General features: G+C 38.1%; 2 protein-coding genes across 4 annotated transcripts in view; one reads left to right on the forward strand and one right to left on the reverse strand.

Moving 5' to 3' along the window:
* dok1b (docking protein 1b) overlaps positions 1-22,610 on the forward strand; it is a 46,759-nt gene extending 24,149 nt beyond the window's left edge. Inside the window, exons 2-5 of one of the 2 annotated variants that reach the window (XM_056462223.1) lie at positions 3,092-3,385; positions 13,568-13,658; positions 18,760-18,932; positions 21,023-22,610. In XM_056462223.1, coding sequence (XP_056318198.1) covers positions 3,092-3,385; positions 13,568-13,658; positions 18,760-18,932; positions 21,023-22,135 — 1,671 coding nt within the window. In that variant the 3' untranslated portion in view covers positions 22,136-22,610. The remainder of the gene's footprint in view (positions 1-3,091; positions 3,386-13,567; positions 13,659-18,759; positions 18,933-21,022) is intronic. The other variant, XM_056462224.1, reaches the window with a different exon arrangement.
* On the reverse strand, positions 5,246-9,400 carry LOC130232367 (uncharacterized). Of its 2 annotated transcripts, none has more exons than XM_056462225.1 (2): positions 8,528-9,400; positions 5,246-5,342 (listed from the first exon to the last, which is right to left on the reverse strand). In XM_056462225.1, exon 1 carries the CDS (start codon positions 9,383-9,385, stop codon positions 8,531-8,533), a length of 855 nt encoding a protein of 284 aa, XP_056318200.1. In that variant the 5' UTR covers positions 9,386-9,400; the 3' UTR covers positions 5,246-5,342; positions 8,528-8,530. The 2 variants fall into 2 exon arrangements, with proteins under 2 accessions (XP_056318200.1, XP_056318201.1); XM_056462226.1 differs by having other exon boundaries at positions 5,300-5,334.
* Positions 22,611-24,593: the final 1,983 nt, after the last annotated feature.

Raw genomic sequence — 24,593 nt, forward strand, 5'->3', positions numbered from 1 at the left:
CTAGCATGATTCTAGCATGAATTAGCATGTTACTAGCATGATTCTAGCATGAATTAGCATTTTACTAGCATGATTCTAGCATGAATTAGCATGTTACTAGCATGATTCTAGCATGGGTTAGCATGTTACTAGCATGTTTCTAGCATGAATTAGCATGTTACTAGCATGATTCTAGCATGAATTAGCATGTTACTAGCATGTTTCTAGCATGAATTAGCATGTTACTAGCATGATTCTAGCATGAATTAGCATGTTACTAGCATGATTCTAGCATGAATTAGCATGTTATTAGCATGATTCTAGCATGAATTAGCATGTTACTAGCATGATTCTAGCATGTTACTAGTATGTTTCTAGCATGAATTAGCATGTTATTAGCATGTTTCTGGCATGAATTAGCATGTTGTTAGCATGATTCTAGCATTAATTAGCATGTAACTAGCATGATTCTAGCATGAGTCAGCTTGTTTCTAGCATTAATTAGCATGTTGTTAGCATGATTCTAGCATGAATTAGCATGTTACTAGCATGACTAGCATGTCACTATCGTGTTGCTAGCACCTTTCTAGCAAGATTAGCATGTCAGTAGGATGTTAAAACTGTTAGCGTGTGTTAGAATAGCTAGTCACAGTCTCTGGGACAGTTGCTAGGGTGCTGAAATTGGTTGCTAGGGAGTGGCTAGTAAGTTTAAAGGTAATCAGTGATTGGCTGCTGGCTAGACTGAGTTGAATGAGGCCAGACTCTAGTCTGTAGGACAGTCTGATGCAGAGTTATGAGCTCACAAAGGTTGATCCAATGTTAAGTAAATGGGAGTCTTTTACAATGGAAGTCTATGGGACAGTTGCTAGGGTGCTGTAAGTGGTTGCTAGGGAGTGGCTAGTAAGTTAAAAAGTCATCAGTTATTGGCTGCTGGCTAGACTGAGTTAAATGAGTCCAGTTAGAAGTCTGTAGGACAGTCTGATGCAGAGTTATGAGCTCACAAAGTTTGACCCAATGTTAAGTCAATGGGACTTTTGGGTTTTTTCTGGGTCGTTTTTCGGAAAACCCAAGGTCGGATCAGTTAGAAAAGATATAGCAACCCGAGTCAGACCAGTTCGAAGGTTTGACGAAAGTTTGAAGTATGTAGCTCGAATGGCCTAGGAGGAGATACACTTAGAAATTAGTCTCAGAAGAAGAAGAAGAAGAATAATAATAAGTTTAAGATAGATAACAGTATGCTGGCTTTTCAAGCCACCATAATAATAAGTTTAAGATAGATAACAGTATGCTGGCTTTTCAAGCCACCATAATAATTATTCTAATTCTAGTGTCTAATAATTCTAATTCAAATATTTTAAGACACTTCTATACAGCTTAAAGCAACATTTAAAGGCTTAACTAGGATAATTAGGTTAACTAGGCAGGTTAGGGTAATTAGGCAAGTTACTGTATAATGATGGTTTGTTCTGTAGACAATCGAAAAAAATTAGCTTGAAGGGGCTAATAATTTTGACCTTAAAATGGTTCTTAAAAAATTAAAAACTGTTTTTATTCTAGCCGAAATAAAACAAATAAGACTTTCTCCAGAAGAAAAAAATATTATCTAACACACTGTGAAAATTTCTTTGATCTGTTTGGGAAATATTTAAAAAAAGGAAAAAAAGGGGCTAATAATTCTGACTTCAACTGTACTGTATGTTTAGAATGAAGAATTAAAAAACACTTTGTTTAATGATATCAGTGTTAATTGAAATCATTTATACACACACACACACACACACACACACACACGCACACACACACACACACACACACACACACACACACACACACACACACACACACACACACACACACACACACACACACACACACACATGTATGTATACATATATATAAGATTTTTTTTTATAGAAAAATGACTATTCTTTTTCTTTATTACTTCATTCATTCATTTATTTTTCTTTGGCTTAGTCCCTTTATTCAGTGAATGCCCTTCCAGCTGCAACCCAGTAATGGGAAACATCCATACACACTCATTCACATGTATGTACGCTACAGCTAAGTTCAATTCATGACGATGTTGATATGACGATATGATAACCTTGGATGAAAAATATCATGGTGTTGTGCTCACTGCTCTAAAATGTATTCTTCCAAAATTTATTTTAAATGTCTGGGTAAACAAACAAAACCTTTTTTTCCACTTTCAAAACAATATATTCTGTTTTTTGAAAGATATATGATAATTTGAGCAGTAAACATGTCAGGCTAAGTATCATTACCAGTAATCATTACCTTCTGCTGTCTTCATTAGTTGCAAAAACACAGATTTCTTAACAATTTAAAATGGCATCTTTGGATAATTTTTCTGCTGGAGATACTGTTGTCCTAAAAAACTACAAAAAAAAAGTAAATAAAAAATCTTACACATACCTTAGGAATGGTATAACAGAAAATTTTGGTGGTTTTAAGACCTTGACTTTTCCAAACCGCGGTATACCTTGAAAGCGGTTATCGTCCCATGACTAACCATATCATGGTCTTGATGTATATAACTGTAATATATGACTAGTTACTTTACATTCATGCTGTAAATAAGTAATTATATGTAGTTATTTACAATTTTCATGTTTATAAGGCCCTGCGCATACATTATTATTGCGTACATGTGGTATAAGTTGTACTTGAATTTTTTCGTACATTTAGAATAAATTTATGTATGAAAGTTTTGATGATTTATTCATAAAAAACGTCCATACAAACATTTCACGCATACGATGGTTAATGAACAAGACCCATTGTGAGGAACTGACTCACAATCCTTCTCTTTCTCACAAACACATACACATATAGATTTTGTTGCCCATCTGGAGAGAAAGGGCCTTGAAAGTCAATGTCAAGTTCCTCTTATAGACAGAAGTTTAACCCCAAAAGCTAAATAAGAAAAGGTTTGTAAGTGTGGACAAGCTGCTTATTTTCGGTGTGTGTTCAGATTTAAAGTTCTGTGTATTACATATTTTTTAAAACGCACAAGTAAGTAACAGTTCCATTTAAAAAGGTTACTTCATAAAGGAGTAACAACTTCCTTTTCTCACTCTCTCGTCTTTAGAAATGGAAGAAGAACTGGTTCGTACTCTACCCAGCCAGTCAAAATGGTATTGCACGACTTGAGTTTTATGATTGCTCAGGTAGTGCCAGTGATAAACCTAGCACAAAGAAAATGGACAAGAAGATCATACGTCTGTCAGAATGCATCAGCATACTTCCTGCTGTCACCGAAAGCTGCCCCAAAGAAACCATGGCTGCCTTCTGTGTGGAGACCAATGACAAGACGTTTGTCTTTGCAGCTGAAAAAAATGTTACCAATGAGTGGGTGGAGAAGATGTGTGAGATTGCGTTTCAGGTGAGATGACATCCTGCACTCTTAAAACAGATGTGTAAATAACAAGAAATAAAAACCTGTCTTATTTTAAATGCATCTGTGTGTCTAGTTAAGGACAGCACATTTTGTTATTTTGAACTCAACCCCTGTCTAATTCTTTTAAACACAATTGAACTTGTTCAATTATTTAACACACTAATGTGTCACACAGTTTATATAAAACATATAAAAAAATTTACCACCTTAACAATATTAATGCAGTATAAAAAGCAATAATTATTTATCAAAACATGACTGCAGCAATACATTTCCTCTGAATAATTACCATAAAGACAAAAAGATAAGCAAACTCATGGGAAAAGCCACAAAAAAAAAACACACGCCCTTACCAAGAATGACAGGCCTACAAACTGTTTGCACTGATAACAGTCAGATTCCTTTGTAGATTTAGTTTCACCTCAATAAATCCACCTTAGGAAGTGGAATCCTGGGTCACAGAAATGTTCCTGGGTCTCAGTGGGATGATAACAATGGCAAAGTTTAGTTATTTTTATTTCTTAAACTAACTTTTAGTTAATGGTTTTAAATATTACAAAGCTTATTAACTTACTGTCATTTAAAAAAAATTCATATTGAACAATGATACTATCACTAGTTGCTGTTGCTCTCTCCTGCTATTTCCTGTTGCTCTCTTGCTGAGTGTAGCTGTAGTTTAGCTCGCCTGCTCTGCTTAGCTTGCCTAAGTTCAGTTTTTATTTTAAATTTGATTACTAGTCACTGCGATCAAACTCCGCCGATCATATGAAATACTAACTCCATAAATATTAAATACTACCACCGTGAGCACATTGTGTTAGCATCGCAGCTAACATATTTCAACAGTCCAGCTGTAAGTACTCTTTAGCTCACCTTTGGCCTGTTTTCTCTGTCCTATATAGCTGTTTTACATATCAAGACTATAAAACTCTTTCGATCAAATTAAATACTAGCTCTTTAATTTTAAATCTCTTTTACAGTCACAGCGTAGCAGCTCGCATGTAAACAGGCCACAGTTGTACTTATTATTCAGAATCCTGCTTGCTTTTCTTGCTTTCGTTTCCAGTTTGTTTGCTGATTCACGTCTGTTTTCTCTTTCGTGCGTCTTAATTTATTTACTTACTCGTGCCTGACTGCACCCTTTATATTGTACATGTGTATTTCATTCAGATTTTCGCTCGCGCTTATCACTTTATTTTTTGCTTTCACTTTTTAGTTTGCTAATATTTCTAATGATTAACTGTCAGGATTTCAAATATTAATCTCATTGTCTGCTGTTATTCAAAGTTAATTGTTGAATTCAAAATGTGAACAATAGTTTTGTTTCTATCACAAAAATTGTACAAGAAGTGGGTTGTGAACCCTCAATTTTTCAATTCAATTCACCTTTATTTGTATAGCGCTTATACAATGTAGATTGTGTCAAAGCAGCTTCACATAAAAGGTCACAGTAAATAGGAACAGTGTAATTCAGTTTGTAGTGTTTAAGTTCAGTTCAGTTGAGCTCAGTTCAGTGTGGTTTAATAATCACTACTGAGAGTCCAAACACTGAAGAGCAAATCCAACGATGCGCAGCTCTACAGATCCCGAACCATGCAAGCCAGTGGCGACAGCGGAGAGGGAAAAAAAACTTCACTAAAGGCGGAAGTGAAGAAAAAAAACCTTGAGAGAAACCAGGCTCAGTTGTGCACGACCATTTTAATTTCTCCGCTGGCCAAACGTCTTGTGCAGAGCTGCAGTCTCAGTGGCGGAGGCTGGAAGCTGGCCTCAGCGAAGACTCGTCTGTCTCTGGAGCGTCACAGGAATCAGTCTCATGTTCTCCACTCTTCCATGACCATCACAGTAGCTGCTCAGGATTCAGCCAGGTCCAGGATATGGAAACCTTGGGATCATCTCGTTGTTGGTCTTGGATCGAATCAGTGACTCTGCATAGTCTGAGGGCCTCGGGAAGAGTATCCCCAGGTGGAAATGGAGAATAAAGAAAATAATTAGCGTAGCTGATGTTCACAGTGTATATCAGCAAGATGCATAACCTGTGTGGAAGCCCCCTAAGTGGTGCACTAAGTGTATGCTTTACTGAACAGATAGGTCTTTAATCTAGTTTTGAATTGGGAGAGTGTGTCTGAGCCTCGGACGTTATCAGGAAGGCTATTCCAGAGTTTAGGAGCTATAAATGAGAAGGCTCGACCTCCTTTACTCGACTTTGCTATTCTAGGTACTACCAGAAGCCCTGAGTTTTGAGACCTTAAAGAGCGAGTTGGATTGTAGCGAGACAGAAGATTGGTTAGATAAACAGGAGCTAGATTATTTGAAGCTTTATATGTAAGAAGCAATATTTTAAATTCAATACGAAACTTAACAGGCAGCCAGTGTAAGGAGGATAAAATTGGGGTGATGTGATCAAATTTTCTAGACCTGGTAAGAACTCTGGCAGCTGCATTTTGTACTAATTGAAGTTTGTTAATAGAGGATGCTGGGCAGCCAGCAAACAGTGCATTACAGTAGTCCAGCCTAGAAGTCATAAAAGCATGGACTAGCTTTTCTGCATCTGAGATGGATAGCATACTTCGTAACTTAGCGATATTTCTCAGATGAAAGAAAGCAGTTTTTGTGACATGGGATATATGATTTTTAAAAGTTAAAATGCTGTCTAATATGACACCCAGATCTTTTATAGTAGAGCTAACGCTAACTTTGTATCCCTCTAATTGTAGGTTGAGTTGTGAGATCTGCTGTGTACAGGATTTAGGCCCAATAAGTAATAATTCTGTTTTGTCTGAGTTTAAGAGAAGATAATTGTTGGTCATCCAGTCTTTAACATCTTTAATACACTCAGTTAGCTTGGACAGATTAGACGTCTCGTCAGGTTTAGTTGAAATATATAATTAAGTATCATCTGCATAGCAGTGAAAGCTGATCCCATGTCTTCTAATAATGTCTCCCAGGGGTAGCATGTATATTGTAAACAGCAAAGGGCCTAAAACTGATCCTTGAGGCACCCCGTATTTTACTGGGCTGATTTGTGAAGGCTGTCCATTAATATTCACAAACTGGTAACGGTCAGATAAGTATGACTTAAACCATTGTAGGGCATGTCCCTGGACACCTGTAGACTTTAAGCGATTAATAAGGATACCATGGTCAATGGTGTCAAATGCCGCACTAAGATCGAGTAGAACTAATAGCGAGATGCACCTTTGGTCAGCAGCTAAGAGTAAGTCGTTGGTTATTTTCACTAATGCAGTTTCTGTACTGTGATGAGCTCTGAAACCTGACTGAAACACTTCAAAAACATTGTTGGTCTGCAGAAAGGAGCATAATTGAGCAGAAACAACTTTTTCTAGTATTTTAGACATAAATGGAAGATTTGAAATAGGCCTATAGTTAGCTAAGTTGCTGGGTTCCAGTTGTGGTTTCTTAATAATAGGTTTAATAACAGCTAATTTGTAAGGATTTGGAACATGGCCTAAAGATAAAGAAGAGTTGATAATGTTAAGAAGAGGTTCTCCTATAACAGGTAGCAATTCTTTCATTAACTTTGTTGGAATTGGGTCCAATATACACGTAGCTGATTTAGAGCTATTTATAATTTTGTCTAGCTCTTCCTGTTCTATGATTTTAAAGCACTTGTAGGTTATTTAGATTCAGAGGCGTGTTTACTGGATATGAAGTATAAGGCGGTGCAGAAAGTTTAATATCTCCTATTTTCTGTCTAAAGCCTTCTATTTTATCACTGAAAAAATTCATGAAGTCATCACTACTAATTTGGGGTGGAACGTTTTGTTCCAAAGATGACCGATTATTTGTTAATTTAGCAATGGTGTTAAATAAGAATCTAGGATTGTTATGATTATTTTCTATCAGTTTGCGGAGGTGCTCAGCCCTGGCAGATTTTAAAGCCCTCCTATAGCTGGACATACTGTCTTTGTATGCAATTCTAAAGACTTCTAAATTAGTTTTTTTCCATTTACGTTCCAGGGCACGGGTTGCTGTTTTGAGAGCGCGGGTATGACTATTATACCACGGTGTAGTTTTATTCTCTCTAGCCTTTTTTAGTTTGATGGGTGCCACAGTATTTAAAGTGCTAGTAAAGATGGCATCCATACTGCTGGTTACTACATCAAGGTCATTTGCGCTTGCGGGTGCATTTCGAAGTAGAGAAAGATCAGGTAAGTTATTTATAAATTCATCTTTAGTGGATGGAACAATAGTTCTACTAGGGCAATATATCGGAGCGGATCTGCTAATTTCAGGTAAACACAGCTTATATAGTAAGAGGTAGTGGTCTGTAATATCATCACTTTGTGGTATAATGTCTACATCAATGACCTCAATTCCATAAGACAGAATTAGATCTAGTGTATGCTTTAGGCGATGGGTTGGACCAATAACATTTTGCTTTACTCCTAGTGAGACCAGCAAGTCCATAAACGCGAGCCCTAATGTGTCGTTAGCGTCATCTATGTGGATGTTAAAGTCTCCTACAATTAGTATTTTATCAGTTTTAACTAGTAAGTCAGAGATAAAATCAGAAAACTCTTTTAGAAAATTGACATTGGGTCCTGGGGGTCTATATATGGTGATTAGAGCGAGAGATAACATAGGTTTTTGCATAGTGTTTAGAAGGACAACATTAAGCGCCAGTACTTCAAAGGAGCTAAACATAAGTCCGTTTCTCTGATTAACATTAAGTATATCACTAAAGATTGACGCGACTCCACCACCACGACCAGTTCGACGAGCCTCATGCTTATATAAGAATCCTGGAGGAGTTGCCTCATTTAAACTAATATAGTCATTTTGTTTCAGCCAGGTTTCAGTGAGACAGAGTGCATTAAGATTGTTATCTGTTATTATTTCATTTATGATAAGTGCTTTAGGTGCTAGTGACCTGATGTTTAGGAGACCAAGCTTCATGAAATTTGTATTTTCACTTTTTAGTGTTTTTTCTGGTTTAATTCTTAATAGATTATTTCTGGAGCACACAGTACGTTTGTTTCTTAATCTAATAATACGAGGAACAGACACAGTCTCTATGGGGTTAGCTAGGTATGCATTACTGTTATTTATGTGGGACGAATAGGAGTCTGTGTGGCTAAATTGTGAATTTTGTGAATTTTTACTTACTAGTCAGATAGAGCGAAGTATTCTGGTGATGTTGTCCGACAGGAGTTCAGCTCCAGCTCGACTGGGGTGCAGCCCGTCAGCGCGGAAAAGCCTAGGACGCTCCCAGAAAAGATTCCAGTTATTGGCAAAGAGCAATTTCTGTTCTTCACACCATGTTAATAGCCATTCATTCAGAGCAAAAAGTCTACTGAACCTTTCATTTCCTCGGCGGTAGGTAGGAAGCTGTCCAGAAACGATGATCTGCGTGGCGGGCGAGGTGCGTCGAACCGTCTCGATCAGGCTCCTGAAGTCCTTCTTCAGGATCTCCGTCTGCCGGAGCCCGGTGTCGTTCGTCCCCACGTGGAGGACGACGGCACCGAGGCTCTCGGCAGCGCTCAGGATAGTAGGTATCTGTGCAGAAATATTCTTAACTCGGGCACCAGGGAAGCAGAAAGTGCGTACTTTGTTACCTTTGGAGGAAGTGGAGCGGACGTGGCGCACGATTGAGTCGCCAATGATGGCAACATCGCGACCCGTCTCGCGGAGAGGGGCGAAGCGGTTCTCCGTGGGGATCTCGAACACCGGAGGAGGAGACGTTCTGCCCCGGGACCTGGTAAGCACCTTACGCGGCTGCACCCAGGGGCCGTGGTAGCCGGGAGTCGGCGTGAACGACGCCTGGGTGAACCGCGTCCTCGGTGCGCTGGGCCTGGACAGAGAAGCACACGGGGTTGAGGAAACTGGGAGATTGTCGTTGTTTCGAACACTTACCTCAGACGAGCGAGTACGGGTTAAGAGCAGAGCCCTGATGCCCTCTCGCTTCGTCTCCAGCGAGCGAATCTGGGACTCCACCGCATCCAGCTCCAGCTCCAGCGCCTCCATCGATGCCTCTCCTGCACTCAAGGACAGACACGCAAGCGACATTGTACAAGGTGAAGAGCAAAGCCAGAAAGTGAGGAAATAAGTGAGTGAAAGAGGTTGGTAGCTTTAGCTGACCAGCGGTGCTAGCAGGCTAAAGCTACAAACACCAAGCGGATGCTCGAGAGACAGAACGTTTAAAAGTAGATTTGTTTGTATGAGTGTGTTAGGGGATTGTTCACCCCAAGTAGGAGAGATAAATATTTAGTGAATGAGGAGGTATTTTATGATAAAAATGTAAATTGCGAATCTAAACTCCAAACAAACGCAGCGAACTCCAAACAAACGCATCGAAGCTACCGTCCGGTTTCTGTGAACACATTTTTTTTCACATATTTTTTTCCCATTTATGCGTTTTTGCAATATTCTAATTCCAAGTATGCATCATAATAGTGTTTGCTAATCGTTTTATTGTATACACCAGTCAGACATAACACTCTATCATTTACCTAATAACCAGACATAATGAAAGAGGCAAGGCATTGATTTACTCAAGTGGCAATAAGTCTGTGATATCTGGTACTATAATGTCAACATCAGGATTTCCATTTCCCATACATTGTAGAATCATGGTGAAAGTTGTAAACCTAGTTTCAGAATTCAGTTGGGTTCATGTCATGTGAAATTTGGGGTCATGGCATTAACAGTAATTTATCTACATTTTCCTTACATGGTGTGTTTTCCTCTTCCCATCAATGGGTACACTTGGCCTGCAACAATATTCAGACACCTGAGAGCTGTCAGGCTGAGGGAGCTGAGGGCTGTGACGAGTGGGTTGGGGCATAGATCCTTGGCAGTTCAGTTAAAAAAGCAGTTCAGTTAATTAAGGAATAATTGGTATCAATATTCTCAGGACCACCCAAGGAATGTATCTAGACAAGTTTCATAACAATATGCAAAATTAGTCAGAGGTTATTAGCATTTTTAGAAATATTGTTACATTTGACCAAAAGGTAGCGCTGTGAAGAAACTTTTTGAGCACCTTCAGGGCACAGTCCTGAAGACACATACTGTCTTTCGTAACAATTCGCTAATGCGTTCATAAAATATAGCAATTTTTTGACAAAATTCAAAATGACGGACGCCCAAAATGGCTGAACTGGGAAAATCAGACATCATTTGACTTGCCGGATGTAAAGAGACCAGTTTTATGAATTGTGGACCAATGGTTGAGAAGTTTATAAGCAAAAAAAGCCATTTTTTGTATCTCTGGACCACTAAGGGGCAGTGTGTTGAAACGCTGCAGCTAACTTCAGACCATGGTTGTGATGACACACACCAAGTTTGGAGTGAATACATCAATGTGTTACGGAGATAACACATTAAGTAAATTTTCGCAAGCTCTACTTTAAATTTGTTTGTAAGTTAAACAAAAATGGTTTGTCTAATCAACTTGAATTCCATAACTTTTTGTCAGCAAGCATGGTCTTTAGATCATGTAATTTAATTTGAGTAAAACTCAGACAAACAGACTAGGACAAGTTTGTTCAAACAAGTTTTACAAAAAATTCAAGATATCGAAAAAATTTTCATGATGGAAAATTACATCATAGGGTTTGAATCGACTTGAGCCAAGGATTCAGAGGAAAAATTTTGATTGTAGCCCATTTCCAAATTTTGATTGAAGCCCATTCAGTTCAAAAGATATAAAGATAAACATACGCAAGTTCATTTGGGTTCATGTCATGTGAAATTTGGGGTCATGGCATTAACAGAAATTTATCTACATTTTCCTTACATGGTGTGTTTTCCTCTTGCTACGAATGGGTACACTTGGTCTGCAGCAATATTCAGACACCTGAGAGCTGTCAGGGATTGTGCTGTTGAGATAACAAGGCTGTGACGAGTGGAGTGGGGTATAGATCCTTGGGAGTGGAGTAAAGCTGCGGTCACACCGGGCTTTGTGTGTGCGAAATTGTCGTACTGCGCTGCGAAAAGGGGCGGGATTAAACAAGATGATTAGACATTAAAAAAGCGAGCGATTGCTCCATGTTTTAAATTTCTGTCCAGAGAGGTCATGTTTTGATCCTCGATTGGTCTCACGCAGTCAAGTGATGCGATTTCGCAGGTCAGAGTTCATTCACGTGCGTATGAATGGAAGTAATGGAATGGGAGGAAAAGCCCAGTGTGACCGCAGCTTTACGGTACATTTACACAGGGCATCATCGTCAGAGCTTGGTGAAAGGCATGTCTGAAGCATGACACAATCATCATAGCAGCATCAGCAAATTAAATTAGACCACGATTGGGTACTGTCTGAGCTGGATTATTTGCACAAAGCAATGTGATTGGCTGACTCTTGCGTTGGCACTTAAAGTTTCCAACTTCTGCAGCAAGCAAGGTTGCCAACGTGGTGCAGACGAATCCACAATTCAGTTCGGCAATGCTTGACGTCACCCATTCGAAGTGATTGGAAGGAGTTGATGCTCTGACGCCACATGTGAATCAGTTGTAAGGCTGCTGGGACAAGTGTTAATGAGGGTCACCTGTGTGCCACAGCCACACTGGTCTTGAGTTTCCAGGAAGGGGCTCCAGAAGGCTAAAAGGAGTGATGACAGTGAAAGACGAGAGAGTACCAGTCGTTCATGAGTGGCTTCCACTTTATTTGGTGCTTATTTTATTACTAAAGCTTGCTGAGAGTTCTTCAGTTCCCCCTCCTTCCCTTTATATGTGAGTTTTGAACTGTGTTACAGGGGCTTAATATATCCCAAGAAAACAATGGGCACAGAATAAAAAAGCAGCGGCTGCCTGTATCGTCCATCCAGGTGCAGCTTTTGTTGCTTCAAGCCAATAGCGTGATGCACTAGGAATCTTGGTTCATCAGACCAGGTTACTTTTTTCAATCATCATTGATCCAATACTGATGATCTTTGGCCCATTTCATGAATTGTTGGCAATGGTATACAGTTACCATGAGGATCCCGCTGAGTCATCAGGTTTTTGGCTATTATGCAGAAGTCTTTGATTAACTGTGTGCTGTGACACACCATTGCCCTGATCATTATTGTCTCCTAACACTTGTAAAAAAAAAACACCTGTAGAAACCCTCTTCTCTCTATTAAAAACACTCCCCCTACTAACTCTAAACAGAATAATGAAAGATAAACTTTTATAATTACACTGCCTATTCAACTTTCAATGGCTGAGCCCAACCCTCTCCTAAAAACAGAAATTGTGCATAAATTCAGTAAGCTTCAAAACCAAAATCTCTTTTAATGCAAATGCTAGCACTGACTGGAGGGTCATTCATAACAGCTGGTGCAGTTGACAACAACTGTTCAGCCTCTCACATGTGTAGAGAAAGGACTGACTTGCTTGAGCATGAGATGAGACAAAATCTTATCTTTCTATTGTTTTTCCATGTGTTTGACAGACATGCATTAGCATCATAAAACAGTTCCACCTTTTACACAGCAGTGCTTATTAATGTCAGTTACACAGCAGTGGACCAATCAGAAGAACTTGAAGACAGGGCAAGTGTTGTGAGCTTCTGTATACCAAGTTAACATGACAACAGCAACATGGCGGAACCACTTCTGAGCACTGCATCTCAAGTTTTCAGATGCAAAGACGCATTCTTTGTGAATGCCTGCTAAGTTGTTGGACTGCTGTGGTCTTTTCTAACTCCAGTGGCCGCACTTCTGAACTGACTGTATTCATCGTGGGAGTGCATGAACTGAACTGTCATCCCATACTGTGACTGTTTGAGATGAATAAAAATACAAATATAGCTGCAAGCAGCAATTATCAGGGCCAAGCAGCCCAGCGCCACATCATAAACAAGCAAGGCAACAAGCTACAGAGCAGCTGGAAAATTTTGGCAGCATGGTCTGAGCCAAATTTGGTGTAAATTGGGCTAACAATCGGTAAAACGTTATTTTGATGGTCAATTTGAGTATTAGTAGACTGTCTGCTTAATATCTGTGGATACTGCTCCTTCAACAGATATTAAACTGACTATAAGAAACTTTGCGAGGACACTTACACTAACTTACACTAACCCTAACAGTCTACTTATAATCTAATGAGAATTGTTGGCATGTAGATGTAGATGTAGAAGTTGGCAATGTAACTTAAATTCATCAAAATAAAGTGTCTCTTTTAAATTTTTCTGCCTTATTCTCTGTCTGTCTTTATTGCTCCAAGGGAGGAAGTGGTTCACTTGGTAGTTCTGACTCAAATGGACAGCAGGAGCTTCAAATGGCAGAAAATCTCATTTATTACTCCAGGGAAGAAGGTAAGAAGCAACAGTGTGGCACAGTATGAATTTACAATACTCCGCTATGAACCATGTCAGCTAGCATTTAGTTTTTCTTTTTTTTTCTATTTCAGCTATACAGCTCCAAATGTGTATTTACATAATGTGCAAAGAGTTTCTAAAAAAGGAGACACATGACATCACCTCCACTGTAAATTTGTCAAAGACTTTTTGTTGCTACATATAAGTTAAAGTGTCATCTAGACCACCAAAACTGCTCTGAGATCAGAGGAATGTTTTGTTTTATGCAAATGAGCTGTATGCAAATTTTACTCTGACATTAGTTGCTAAGCCTGAAATATTAGAGCTCTTGAATGTGTTGGTCATGTCAAACTCATTTCATTTAAATAGTCAACAAGTGAAAGATGGAAAGGGCTAACAAGACAGACAGCAAGGCAGAATTTCAGGCACACCCCAGCCCATTCATGGCTTGCAGTGTTATGCAAGGTAAACAGTCAAGGAGTAACTTTTAAGTACTGACTCTTGATTCTCCATGATTCTCCAGTGTTTCTAGGGAAATAGCTTGTGATCACTTCTGTTTTTACTATGGGTAGAACTGACTTCCTCAAAGAGTGTAGGAAGTAACATTTAAAAGGCTCGCAATGATACAGTCTTGGCATACTGACTCAACTCTCCTTTATGTAGGTTTTTGCTAGTGTAGGAATGTGGGCTTCAGTGTTTAGTTGAAAGCCAATCTAGAGATACTCAAGACAACGAACATTGATTAGAGAAATGCTTTTTATATATATGTTATCAGTTTGCATTGGAACATTTAAAGAGGCAGAGGAAAGTAGGTCAGTCACTTGTGGCCTGCTTTCTCTGTTAAGCGAAATCATATCTAGTGAACTTAGTAGAGCAATAGCACATACAGAACTCATGAAATAAAAAAACATCCTTGATGTACTTTTTATACTGTATTATTCATTTGTCCTATGTGATTTTTAAAAAGTCCAGTGTTGGTCAATGTCCTGAAATTTAAAAAAAGAACTTTCAGTTTTACTCAGATGCTGCATATCTTATTCTCTTAGTCATGCCAATACACAGAATCATTATAAATTGTACAAAAACACACAGATTAATGTTCCTCCATATCATGCAGGAATACTGTATGACAAAATAATGTTTAAAAATGTATACAGGGTGGAAAAGTCATGGAATTTTGTAATGGCATTTTCCAGGCCTGGAAAAGTTTTGGAAAAACAGAAAAACCCACAAGGTTTTGGAAAAGTCATTGAAATTACATTTACATTTAATCATTTAGCAGACATTTTTGTCCAAAGCGACTTAAGCTGGTTTAACACTAAAGCTTGTGCTTGCAAATTTCTGTTGTACAGCGCTGTGAAAAGGGGCGGGGTTAAACAATATGATTAGACATTAATAAAAGTGAGCGATTGCTCCATATTTAAAATTTCTTATTTTAAATGGTCTTCTATTGGTCTCACACAATCACCTGATGTGATTTCGCAGGTAAGGATTAACCAAGCTTGAACTTTCGAATGCAGTGACATGCGAAACACGTGCTTGCGTTTCTGGTCTGCCACATACCTATGAATGGAAGTCTATGGAGCGAAAAGTGTAGTGTGATCCCTGCTTTATAATAGGAGTAGGTAAAAAAATGTTTGACAAATGTCTGTATATTGGAATAGAGATTAGTTGTTTTTACTTCTTTTCTTGGCCAAAAACATGCTCTCACATTATTAGTGCTGCATAGTCTATTTTACATACTACATAGATATAAAAATAAATTGAAACTATTGCGTGTTTTATGATATGCTGTAATAAATTTAAACGTTTCTTATGATTTACCAAGTATATATAGACGTTAAATGAAACTTTAGGCCATGAAAATTGACTTGAAAGTCCTGGAAAGATGATGGAATTTTTGTAGTAAAAATGTGTTTGATGTGTATTAATGTTAACATTATGATTACGGCTGCATAATGTATCGTTTATGCATAATGTGATCATTCACAACAGGCATATCGCAGGTATACACAATGTTGAGTTTGGATTATAATTTAGCATTTCGCAAGTGTTTTTTGAGGCCTGTGACTGTGTGAGGGTTTTAAAAGCATTCAAGCATAAGAAATTGTACCGTTTGTAACTTTGACAAATTAGTAACAGTTCATTTCATTGAGTTGTTTATCAAACGAACTCTATGAGGTATTATTTTACATTTGGTTATTCAATTACTATATACCTGAATACAGATCGACTCCTCTGAAAATAATAAAACGCTGTTAATTTAATTGGTATCTTTTTCTGTATGGAATTTATCTGGGCTTGTGGTTTTTTATATTTTATGCATATGCACTCCCCTACAGAATCATCCCAATCGATCTAAAATTATAAATTCTTTCCAAATAGTTATTCAACAAATCTAGTGAAATTGTATTCCTATCTAAATGTATATCGTAGAATAGAAAAATATGGCAATGTTAGATTTTTCTAATATCATGCAGCCCTAATCATGATACTGTAAAAGCTGCTACTGTATGAACAAATAGCCCCTTTCACACAGTGATACCGGTAAATATCTGGAAAATGGCTGGAACGACTTTACCGGTAAATTCAAAAAAGCGCTGTTCACACAGGCGAGGACATTACAGAATTTTTCTGGAAAAGACCATTCACACATCCATTTCAAAATACCGGTAAATGGTGACATCATTAACCAGAAATGACCTCTAAACGTCTGCGCTTGTATTTGTAAACATTTGACTACATTGCAAACTCTGTGGATGGATAAGTATTGTGAACAACTTTGATAAAAACATATGGACACTTTCGCATGTCAAGATGTACATGATGTGTGTGTGTGTGCTGGCGCTCACTGGCTGCTTCACGTGCACACACATCAGAGCTTGAAGGTAAACAAACAACGGCTTATCATAAGCATTTTAGTGACAATTTTTTCCACAGTTGGCATTAAGAAGGAACATAGAAACCTTATCTGACTAACATCTAGCAGCTAAATGTCTCTGGAAGAATATTCAAAGGCTTTTATTTTCATAAACCGCGCAGACGTATTTGCATTTTGAATGTTCTGATTGGCTAAAGTAGGTGTTTCATGCCAGCCTGTTCTAAATGTGAATGCGCTCTTTCCGGCAATCTTCCTTTTGCATTCACACAGCGCAGCATTCCGACAAATTACCGGTAATGTTACAACTTCTCTTTCCGGAAAATTACCGGAACAAATTTACCGGTATTTTCAAAAAGGGCCTGTTCACACATACAGACCTTTCCAGAAAATTGCCAGTAATTTTCTGTAAAGGTCTGTATGTGTGAAAGGGGCTTATGGGTATGTATAAAGAGTGTACCGTATATAAGAGTACATTTGTATTTATTTTTTGTCATTGCTCCATGTAGAAAATACATGACCAGTGCTGGGTAGATTACCAAGTTATTGTAGTCCATTACAAATGACAGAATGAAAATTCATTCATTCATTTTTTTTTTCGCCCAACTTATCAAGCATATGTTATACGCAGCGAATGCCCTTCTAGCTGCAACCCATCACTGGGAATGACAGAATGGAAATTGTAGTGAAATAATTAATACAACACATTTTACTTAATCTGACTACATCTGACTACTTTTACATCACTTTTTGATTGAACTTGTTTATTCCGTAGGTTTGATACATGTTAGAAGTGTAATTGCAAAGTTTATTTGAATCAAAATAAAACACTTGAACACACAAAGTTGATTGAATATTTGACTTGTTTACCAGTCTAACGAGACCACCAGCATTCACTGTTCTTCAACATTCACAATCCTCAGTAAACTGTGCAAATGTGCTTTTTAATTACTTACAAATTCACTTTTTACAAACTATATTCATACATCACATCAGGGGTCTCAAACTGCCGGCCCATGGGCCGTTTGCAGCCCTCCCTCCTCCTCTCTTCGGCCCGCAACTGACGTCAAAATATAACAAGATTTGGTCCACCAAAATATATATTTTCGAATCACTATCATTGATGTGCAGTCGCATATAGCCACTTGTTGGTTTTGACCCTCCACCCACTGGACATTTAAAGTACTGTACTATATATTCAGGTTACTTTCGGTTTTTCTTAGCGTGCTGTTGAGAGTAACACACATGCAGATTATTTCTGCGACTAATTTAAACGTTTAAATATATGTTCGTAAGTGCTCTACTTTTACTAAAGCTCTATTTTTGTAAATATTCAAGGGTCATTAGATTATAATTAGTTTTATACCATCTGTATTTTGTTGTAAAAACACCTCTTCATGGCTTACACGTTATGCTGGTGGTGTAAATATGATCATTTTGATATATTCGATTCAAATCGAATGCATTTTACTTATATGCATATTAAGATTTGTATAAAAAAATGTGCATTAGTGAAGTTTTACTGCTGACTGAATTGAACATGTTAAAGTTAATGTGAATATATACATACTTTCCCCCTCTTTTATGTAGTTTTACAAAAAAAAGAAGGATATTGAGAAGAACAGTTGCCACTAAAGTCACTTAAGTTACCCAAACTAGTTTTTGCTGTCTTACTGTATCAGTTCAATTTTTGGTTAAGCAACAATTAATTGAGACATAATCATTATCATTATTATTATGCCTATTATTAAATTGTAGTTTTTTCATAGCAATTACTACCCCTTCAATATGCACAACAAGAAACATATGACTACATATACTCTGGGGAATATCTGAGTGCATCAATTACATCAGGTTTCCACTTTTTTTCATGTACTAGAATGTAAAGCGGCCCTTCTATGAATTGTCAGTCACTGATATAGCCCCCTGCCAATTTGAGTTTGAGACCCCTGCATTACATGAACAGACATTCATAAAGATGAAAGAGACATTTCATAGCCTTCCGGGGTTTTTAGAATCCATAAATAGTGAATGTCACAAGACCCGATGAACACATAGTATTTTACCATTAATCAACTTTAAATCTTACATATTTCCAGAATACATGTAATCATTTACCACCCAGCACTGTATCGGACTTGTGATTAAATCTAAACTAAACTAAAAAAAAAAAGAAATCATATACACACACTCCTAACTTGAATCTCTTCCATTTTGCAGTTAAGGAATTTTTGGTGAGTGTTCAAAGGACTGAAGCATCAGAGCGCTGTGGTCTATCTGGTAACTACTGGCTCAGGGCTAACATGGATAACCTTATCTTGAAGGATCACAAGACTAAAAAGGATTTACTTGTATGGCCCTACAAGCTTCTCCGTCGCTATGGAAGAGACCGAGTGAGTTTTATTGTCAGATTTTAAGATGCCCTACGTTTAAACATATTAGATTTCAAACCAACATGAAGTCAGTGTGGAGTGCTAAGAAAATTAAGTGCATGCCATTAAGTGGAACTGAATCTCTTCTGTAGGAGCATAATAGGATATCTCCAACATTCATTACACAATTTATATACAGAGCTCTTAAAACATCCACACATTAGCATTTTTTTAGTGTCTAAAATAATTGAATGGCTGTTTGCATTAACTCTTCATTGTTGAAGACAGCTGACCTCATACTACAGATGACTTGTAAAGCAGGAACTGTTGTTTCCTGTCATTACTATAGAAACTGCTTTGGTGCAGGAAGCTGGCCTTCCTCTCTCCCTTATGAGTAGGCGGAAGGCAGAGCTAATGCAGTGAATGACTGCTGAATACAGGTCATGATGGTTTGAAATCATTGTTAAGCCCAGTGTCCTGGGTCCATATAGTGTTGAATAATTCATTAGATATAGTTATTGTGTAGTTTTCTGCTGACTGATAGACTGCTTGTACTTTTGAATGTGTTTTATTCACCTTACATTTCACAGGTTTATTATCCATCTGTAAATGTTACACATTCATAAAAAAAGTCATATTTTTGATTTCGTTATGAGGGGTCTACGAGCACAATAACATAACAATCAACAATTCTGAATATATATACAGTTTAAGTCAGAATTATTAGCCCCCCTATGATTTTTTTCTTTTTTAATTTCCCAAATGATGTTTAACAGAGCAAGGAAATTTTCACAGTATGTCTGATCATATTTTTTCTTCTGGAGAAAGTCTGATTTGTTTTATTTTGGCTAGAATAAAAGCAGTTAAAAAAAAAAAAAAAAAAAAAAACAATATTAAGGTCAAAATTATTATCCCCTTTAAGAATTTAACCTAACCCTAACTTGCCTAATTACCCTATCCTGCTTAGTTAATCCAATGAACCTAGTTAAGCCTTTAAATGTCGCTTTTAGCTGTATAGAAATGTCTTGAAAAATATCTAGTCAAATTTTATTTACTATCATCATGGCAAAGATAAAATAAATCAGTTATTAGAAATGAGTTATTGAAACTATTATGTTTAAAAATGTGTTAAAAAAATCTCTCTGTTAAACAGAAATTGGGGGAAAAAAACAAGGGGCTAATAATTCTGACTTCAACTGTATATTGGTCTATAAAAATAACTGTTGTAATTCTGCTTAAAGTTCTTGCATAGTTTTTGATTTTTGTTTTGTCTGTATTGTTACAATGTTAGAATATCATGTGATCTGAACCCTTTTTTATGTTTCCAACAATGTTAACCTGCATGGCCACACTCACTATATTTCTTTTCATAGCCTTTAATATAAACATTCATTCATTCATTTTTCTTCGGCTTAGTCTCTATTTCAGAGGCTATAGCAAAATGAACCGTCAACTATACCTGCATATGTTTTATTCAGCGGATGCCCTTTTAGCCGCAACCCAGTACTGGGAAACACCAATACACTCTCATTCACACACACACACTCATACACTACAGCCAATTTAGTTTATTGAATTCATGTGTTTTCCATTAAAAAAACAGGGGAAACCGGTGCACACAGAGGAAACCCACATGAACAGGGGGAAAACATGCAAACTCCACACAGATACGCCAACTGACCCAGCCAGGACTCAAACCAGTGACCTTCTTGCTGTGAGGCATCAGTGCTAACCACTGAGCCACAGTTATTTGTAATTAACAACATTGGGCAGGATGGTTTTTTATTATTCAAATATAAATATACTATTTGATGTGATTCACAAATAAAGGGATATTTCACCCAAAAATTAACATTTAAAAGAAGACTTCAAAAATAGGAAAAACAAATACTTTACAAGTCAATGGTAACAGGTTTCCAACATTTTTCAAAATCTTTTGTGTTTAAAAGAAGAAACTAAAATGTATGAAACAAGCAAAGGGTGAGTAAACCTTTTTTTTGGCGTGAATTGTCCCTTTAAGCCATAAAACCAGATTTGATTTTATTTATGTTGTGTAAGAAAATTCAAGAAACGTCAGAAGCACATTGTCACATTTCTCAAATGTTCTGCAGGTTATGTTCTCCTTTGAAGCCGGGCGACGCTGTGAATCTGGCCCAGGGAACTTTACCTTTGAGACAAAACAGGGAAACGATATATTCCACATTGTTGAGGAATCCATTCGTGAGCAGAAAGCCCAAGCTGAAGAACGACACCAAAGCTGTCCATCGTTAGACTCTGACTGCCCAGCTCTCCAGCAAATTCATGCTGCTATCTCAGAAGCAAACAGTCGTGAACCAGATGGAGATTCTGGTGGAAGCAAGCCTGGGTCCGCAGATGGTGTCTTTGGTCGTAAGGAGAATGATGGGAAAAATTTGAAGGGCCGAAGCCTTCCAGAGCCACCACCCCCAGTTGGTGGAACCCCACCACGATCCCCCATGCCTCGTGGCTCCAAAAATCAGTTAGATGAGCAAGCCAGTCTGTATTCAGAGCCTGCTGACTCAGTGCGTGCACCACCAAGTCTAGGAGACTGTTTGTACTCGGACCCGGTGGACAGTATCAAAGTCATGCCCCTTCCGAACTCACGCATTAGACCGGCTGGTGAGGAGGGGGGAAGCCACAACCAAAGCATAAAGCCTGAGCCATTCTACTCAGACATCTACGATCAGATCAGTCTGGACCTGATGCAGAAAACGATGGCATTGGGACTCGAAGGGCGGAGTAGGCACCCAGCAGATGGTGGTCCAACAGAACACATCTATGATGAACCAGAGGGACGAGCTGGATCTTCACAGCCTGTCATCACGCTTTATGACGAAGCACGTTTGGAAGCGCATTCCTGGAGAAACAGGGCAATGGAGGAGTCTCAATTTCAAGAGATGGCCCAACAGCCATTGCCAATGGCCAGATCAAAAGGCCCAAAACCTGTCACAGCACCCAAACCAGGCAAAGTATCACTGGGCAAAAAAGAGCCCCCACCACTGCCTCAGTTTAAAGGCAGTGCTAACCTGAACAACAATAACAGTAGCAACAGATACAATAACATGGAAGCTGGTAGAAGAGATGCTGGTGCAGGAAACAACATGGAGGTTTACAGTAAAGTATCTAGACATCGACCACCGTCAATTGTGTGGCATCCTACCATGCAGTCTCCAGACATCATCTATGACAACTTAGGTGACATTTGACATTTAGGCAGCCTGGTCTGCTTTGCTTTAGCCCTTAGATAGCCATGGATGAAGGACATGCATCTCATGGTTAAAAAGGGATTGACACTGACTGTCAAAATGAGTGAGAGCTAAGATTATAGTTTTTGAACTCTCCAAAAGGGATTGTGCTGGAGTTTGCACTTCTTAGACAAAGCAGGCCTAGTTTGTAAATCTGCGTCTTCGCCTTGCATATCAGAAGAGATTTTGAAGCACTTGTTGAAACACTCGGGTCTCTTGCTTGAGCAGTTTTGAATGTTGTTGAATGAACATTATCTGACAGATCCAGTTTAAAGGTTGAAGTGCCGAGAAAAAGGTCAATTATTGCACGTACAAGGAGATTGTAGTAAATGTATACTAAACTACTGCTCTGTGCGTGTGTTTTATATGTATGTGAATGAATCAGCAGCTGTGCTGTTGTTTAACATAATGATAATTAAAATATACAGTTGCAAAACATACTTGTTATCCTTGCTTATATTGCTAGTATAAGTGAAATCACCCTAAATACATTAGACTTTTTATATCCAGTCTTTGCTAGACCTGAAAAGCATCTGACATGTGAGGGATAATCCTGATGCAAAGTGAATATTAAGCATCTGTTTAAAACAGTGGCCTTACATCAGATGGGAGTTAAATGTTGGCTGAGTATGTGTCTGCCTGGCAGTGTGTGAAGGAACAGACTGTTCTCTGTCCTGTTTTCTTTCTCGTTCGCACTCTCACTCATTTCCTTTTGTCCTCTCTCCAGTCTTTTCTTCCACTGATTTTTTTTTTTAAGTGGACTGCCAACATCTGATCTATTCATCACATTCTGTTATATTTTTTTCAACATTTAGTGCTCTTAAGCAGAAAAGCAGTAACTTGAGTCATTCATCTAGAAAGAATGCATTAATTTGGTCGAAGGTCTTGCCTAAGAAAAAACTAAACTAAAACATTCTACCATCATAAAATGGTAAACCTTTGCAAAGAGTTATTAAAAAGGAAGTGGACTGGAAACTCCTCTTTTGTCTTATCATTTATTAATTTTGCAGTAAGTCTTTTGAATGACTTGTTGATGGATATAATTAAAACATCAACTGAGTAAATATTTGAGACAAGACATTTTTGATGTGAACTTGGGTCATTCTACTGCATGCAGATGCTTTCTATTTAAGGACCCACGTTACCACTAATGCTTTAAATAGTACATGTGTGTTAAAGAGGTTTCCATTTTGGCATTCTGTGGATAAAAACGGTGCACACTGGCTCAGTTTGGATCCACTTCTCATGCTGTACTAGTTCCTGTTTTTTTGGATGTTCCATTTATGTTGTCATTCCATTGGCCACTTGATGCTTGTATAACCAAACAGAAAACAGAACTGAGCTGTTGTTCTCTGAAGTGTGAAGCAAATGATGGGAAGTGTGTTTGTTACTAAAAAATCTGTTAAATCTTTCAAACAAAATGAATTCAAAACCATTTCACAGTTTGAAATAAAATCTGCACTGTACTGTAAAGTGTACGTCAGTGATTTCTATATTAATCAGCAAGTGTGTGTATTATTGGAAACATTCAAATATATTTGTTTATGATCATATTGAAAAATATGAACATTGGCGTAAAAAATCCCAAGAGTAACATTTTAGCAGATAAAAAAAACCCATACAGTGTGGTGTTTGTTTTCATGTTAAGTATCATGTTTTTAGTCATCTTGTCCTTTCGGTCATGACCCACAGCTTATGACTATAGGTGAGAGTAGGAATGTAGATTGACTGGTAAACCGAGAGCTTTGTCTTTGGGCTCAGTTCCTTCTTTACAACAGCGGACCGGTACATCGACCGCATTACTGCTGCTGTACCAATCCGCCTGTCAATTTCACATTCCATTCTTCCCTCAATCATGAACAAACTCCCAAGATACTTGAACTTCTCCACCTGGGGTAAGGCCTTTCCTCCAACCTGGAGATGGCAAACCACCTTTTTCTGGTGGAGCACCATGGCCTGGTGGAGCAACGCACACCAGAGCATGGTGAAGGTCTATGTTCGATGAAGCCAACAGAACAACATCGTCTGCGAATAACAGAGATTAGATCCTGTGGTCCCTGAACCTAAACACAAGTGGACTGGTTGGGCATACTCCCATGAACCCTTGAGCACCCTGGTGAGGGTATAGAGCTGGTCCAGTGTGCCACGGCCTGGACGAAATCCGCATTGTTCCTCCTGGATCCTCATCTCCAGTACCCTGGCATATACTTGTTTTAGACATAGACATAGACCCTGGCATGTTTTTAGTATTACTATTAAAAGAGTAAAAACAAAACATAAATCAATAATCAATAATGGTAACACTTTGTGTGGAGGGGCACTGTTATGAAACTTTTATAATCATGACTTGACAAGGAGATTTTTTGCATGCTAATAACAACTGGCCTAGTGTCATTTGTTCAGTTGTCATTTTAAATGC

This window comes from Danio aesculapii, chromosome 7, assembly GCF_903798145.1.
Source record: "Danio aesculapii chromosome 7, fDanAes4.1, whole genome shotgun sequence".
Classification (NCBI taxonomy): Eukaryota; Metazoa; Chordata; class Actinopteri; order Cypriniformes; family Danionidae; genus Danio; species Danio aesculapii.

Bases quoted from the DNA above. Each gene is read 5' to 3' on its own strand.
- LOC130232367 (XM_056462225.1), bottom strand. From the start codon at position 9,385: ATGGAGGCGCTGGAGCTGGAGCTGGATGCGGTGGAGTCCCAGATTCGC.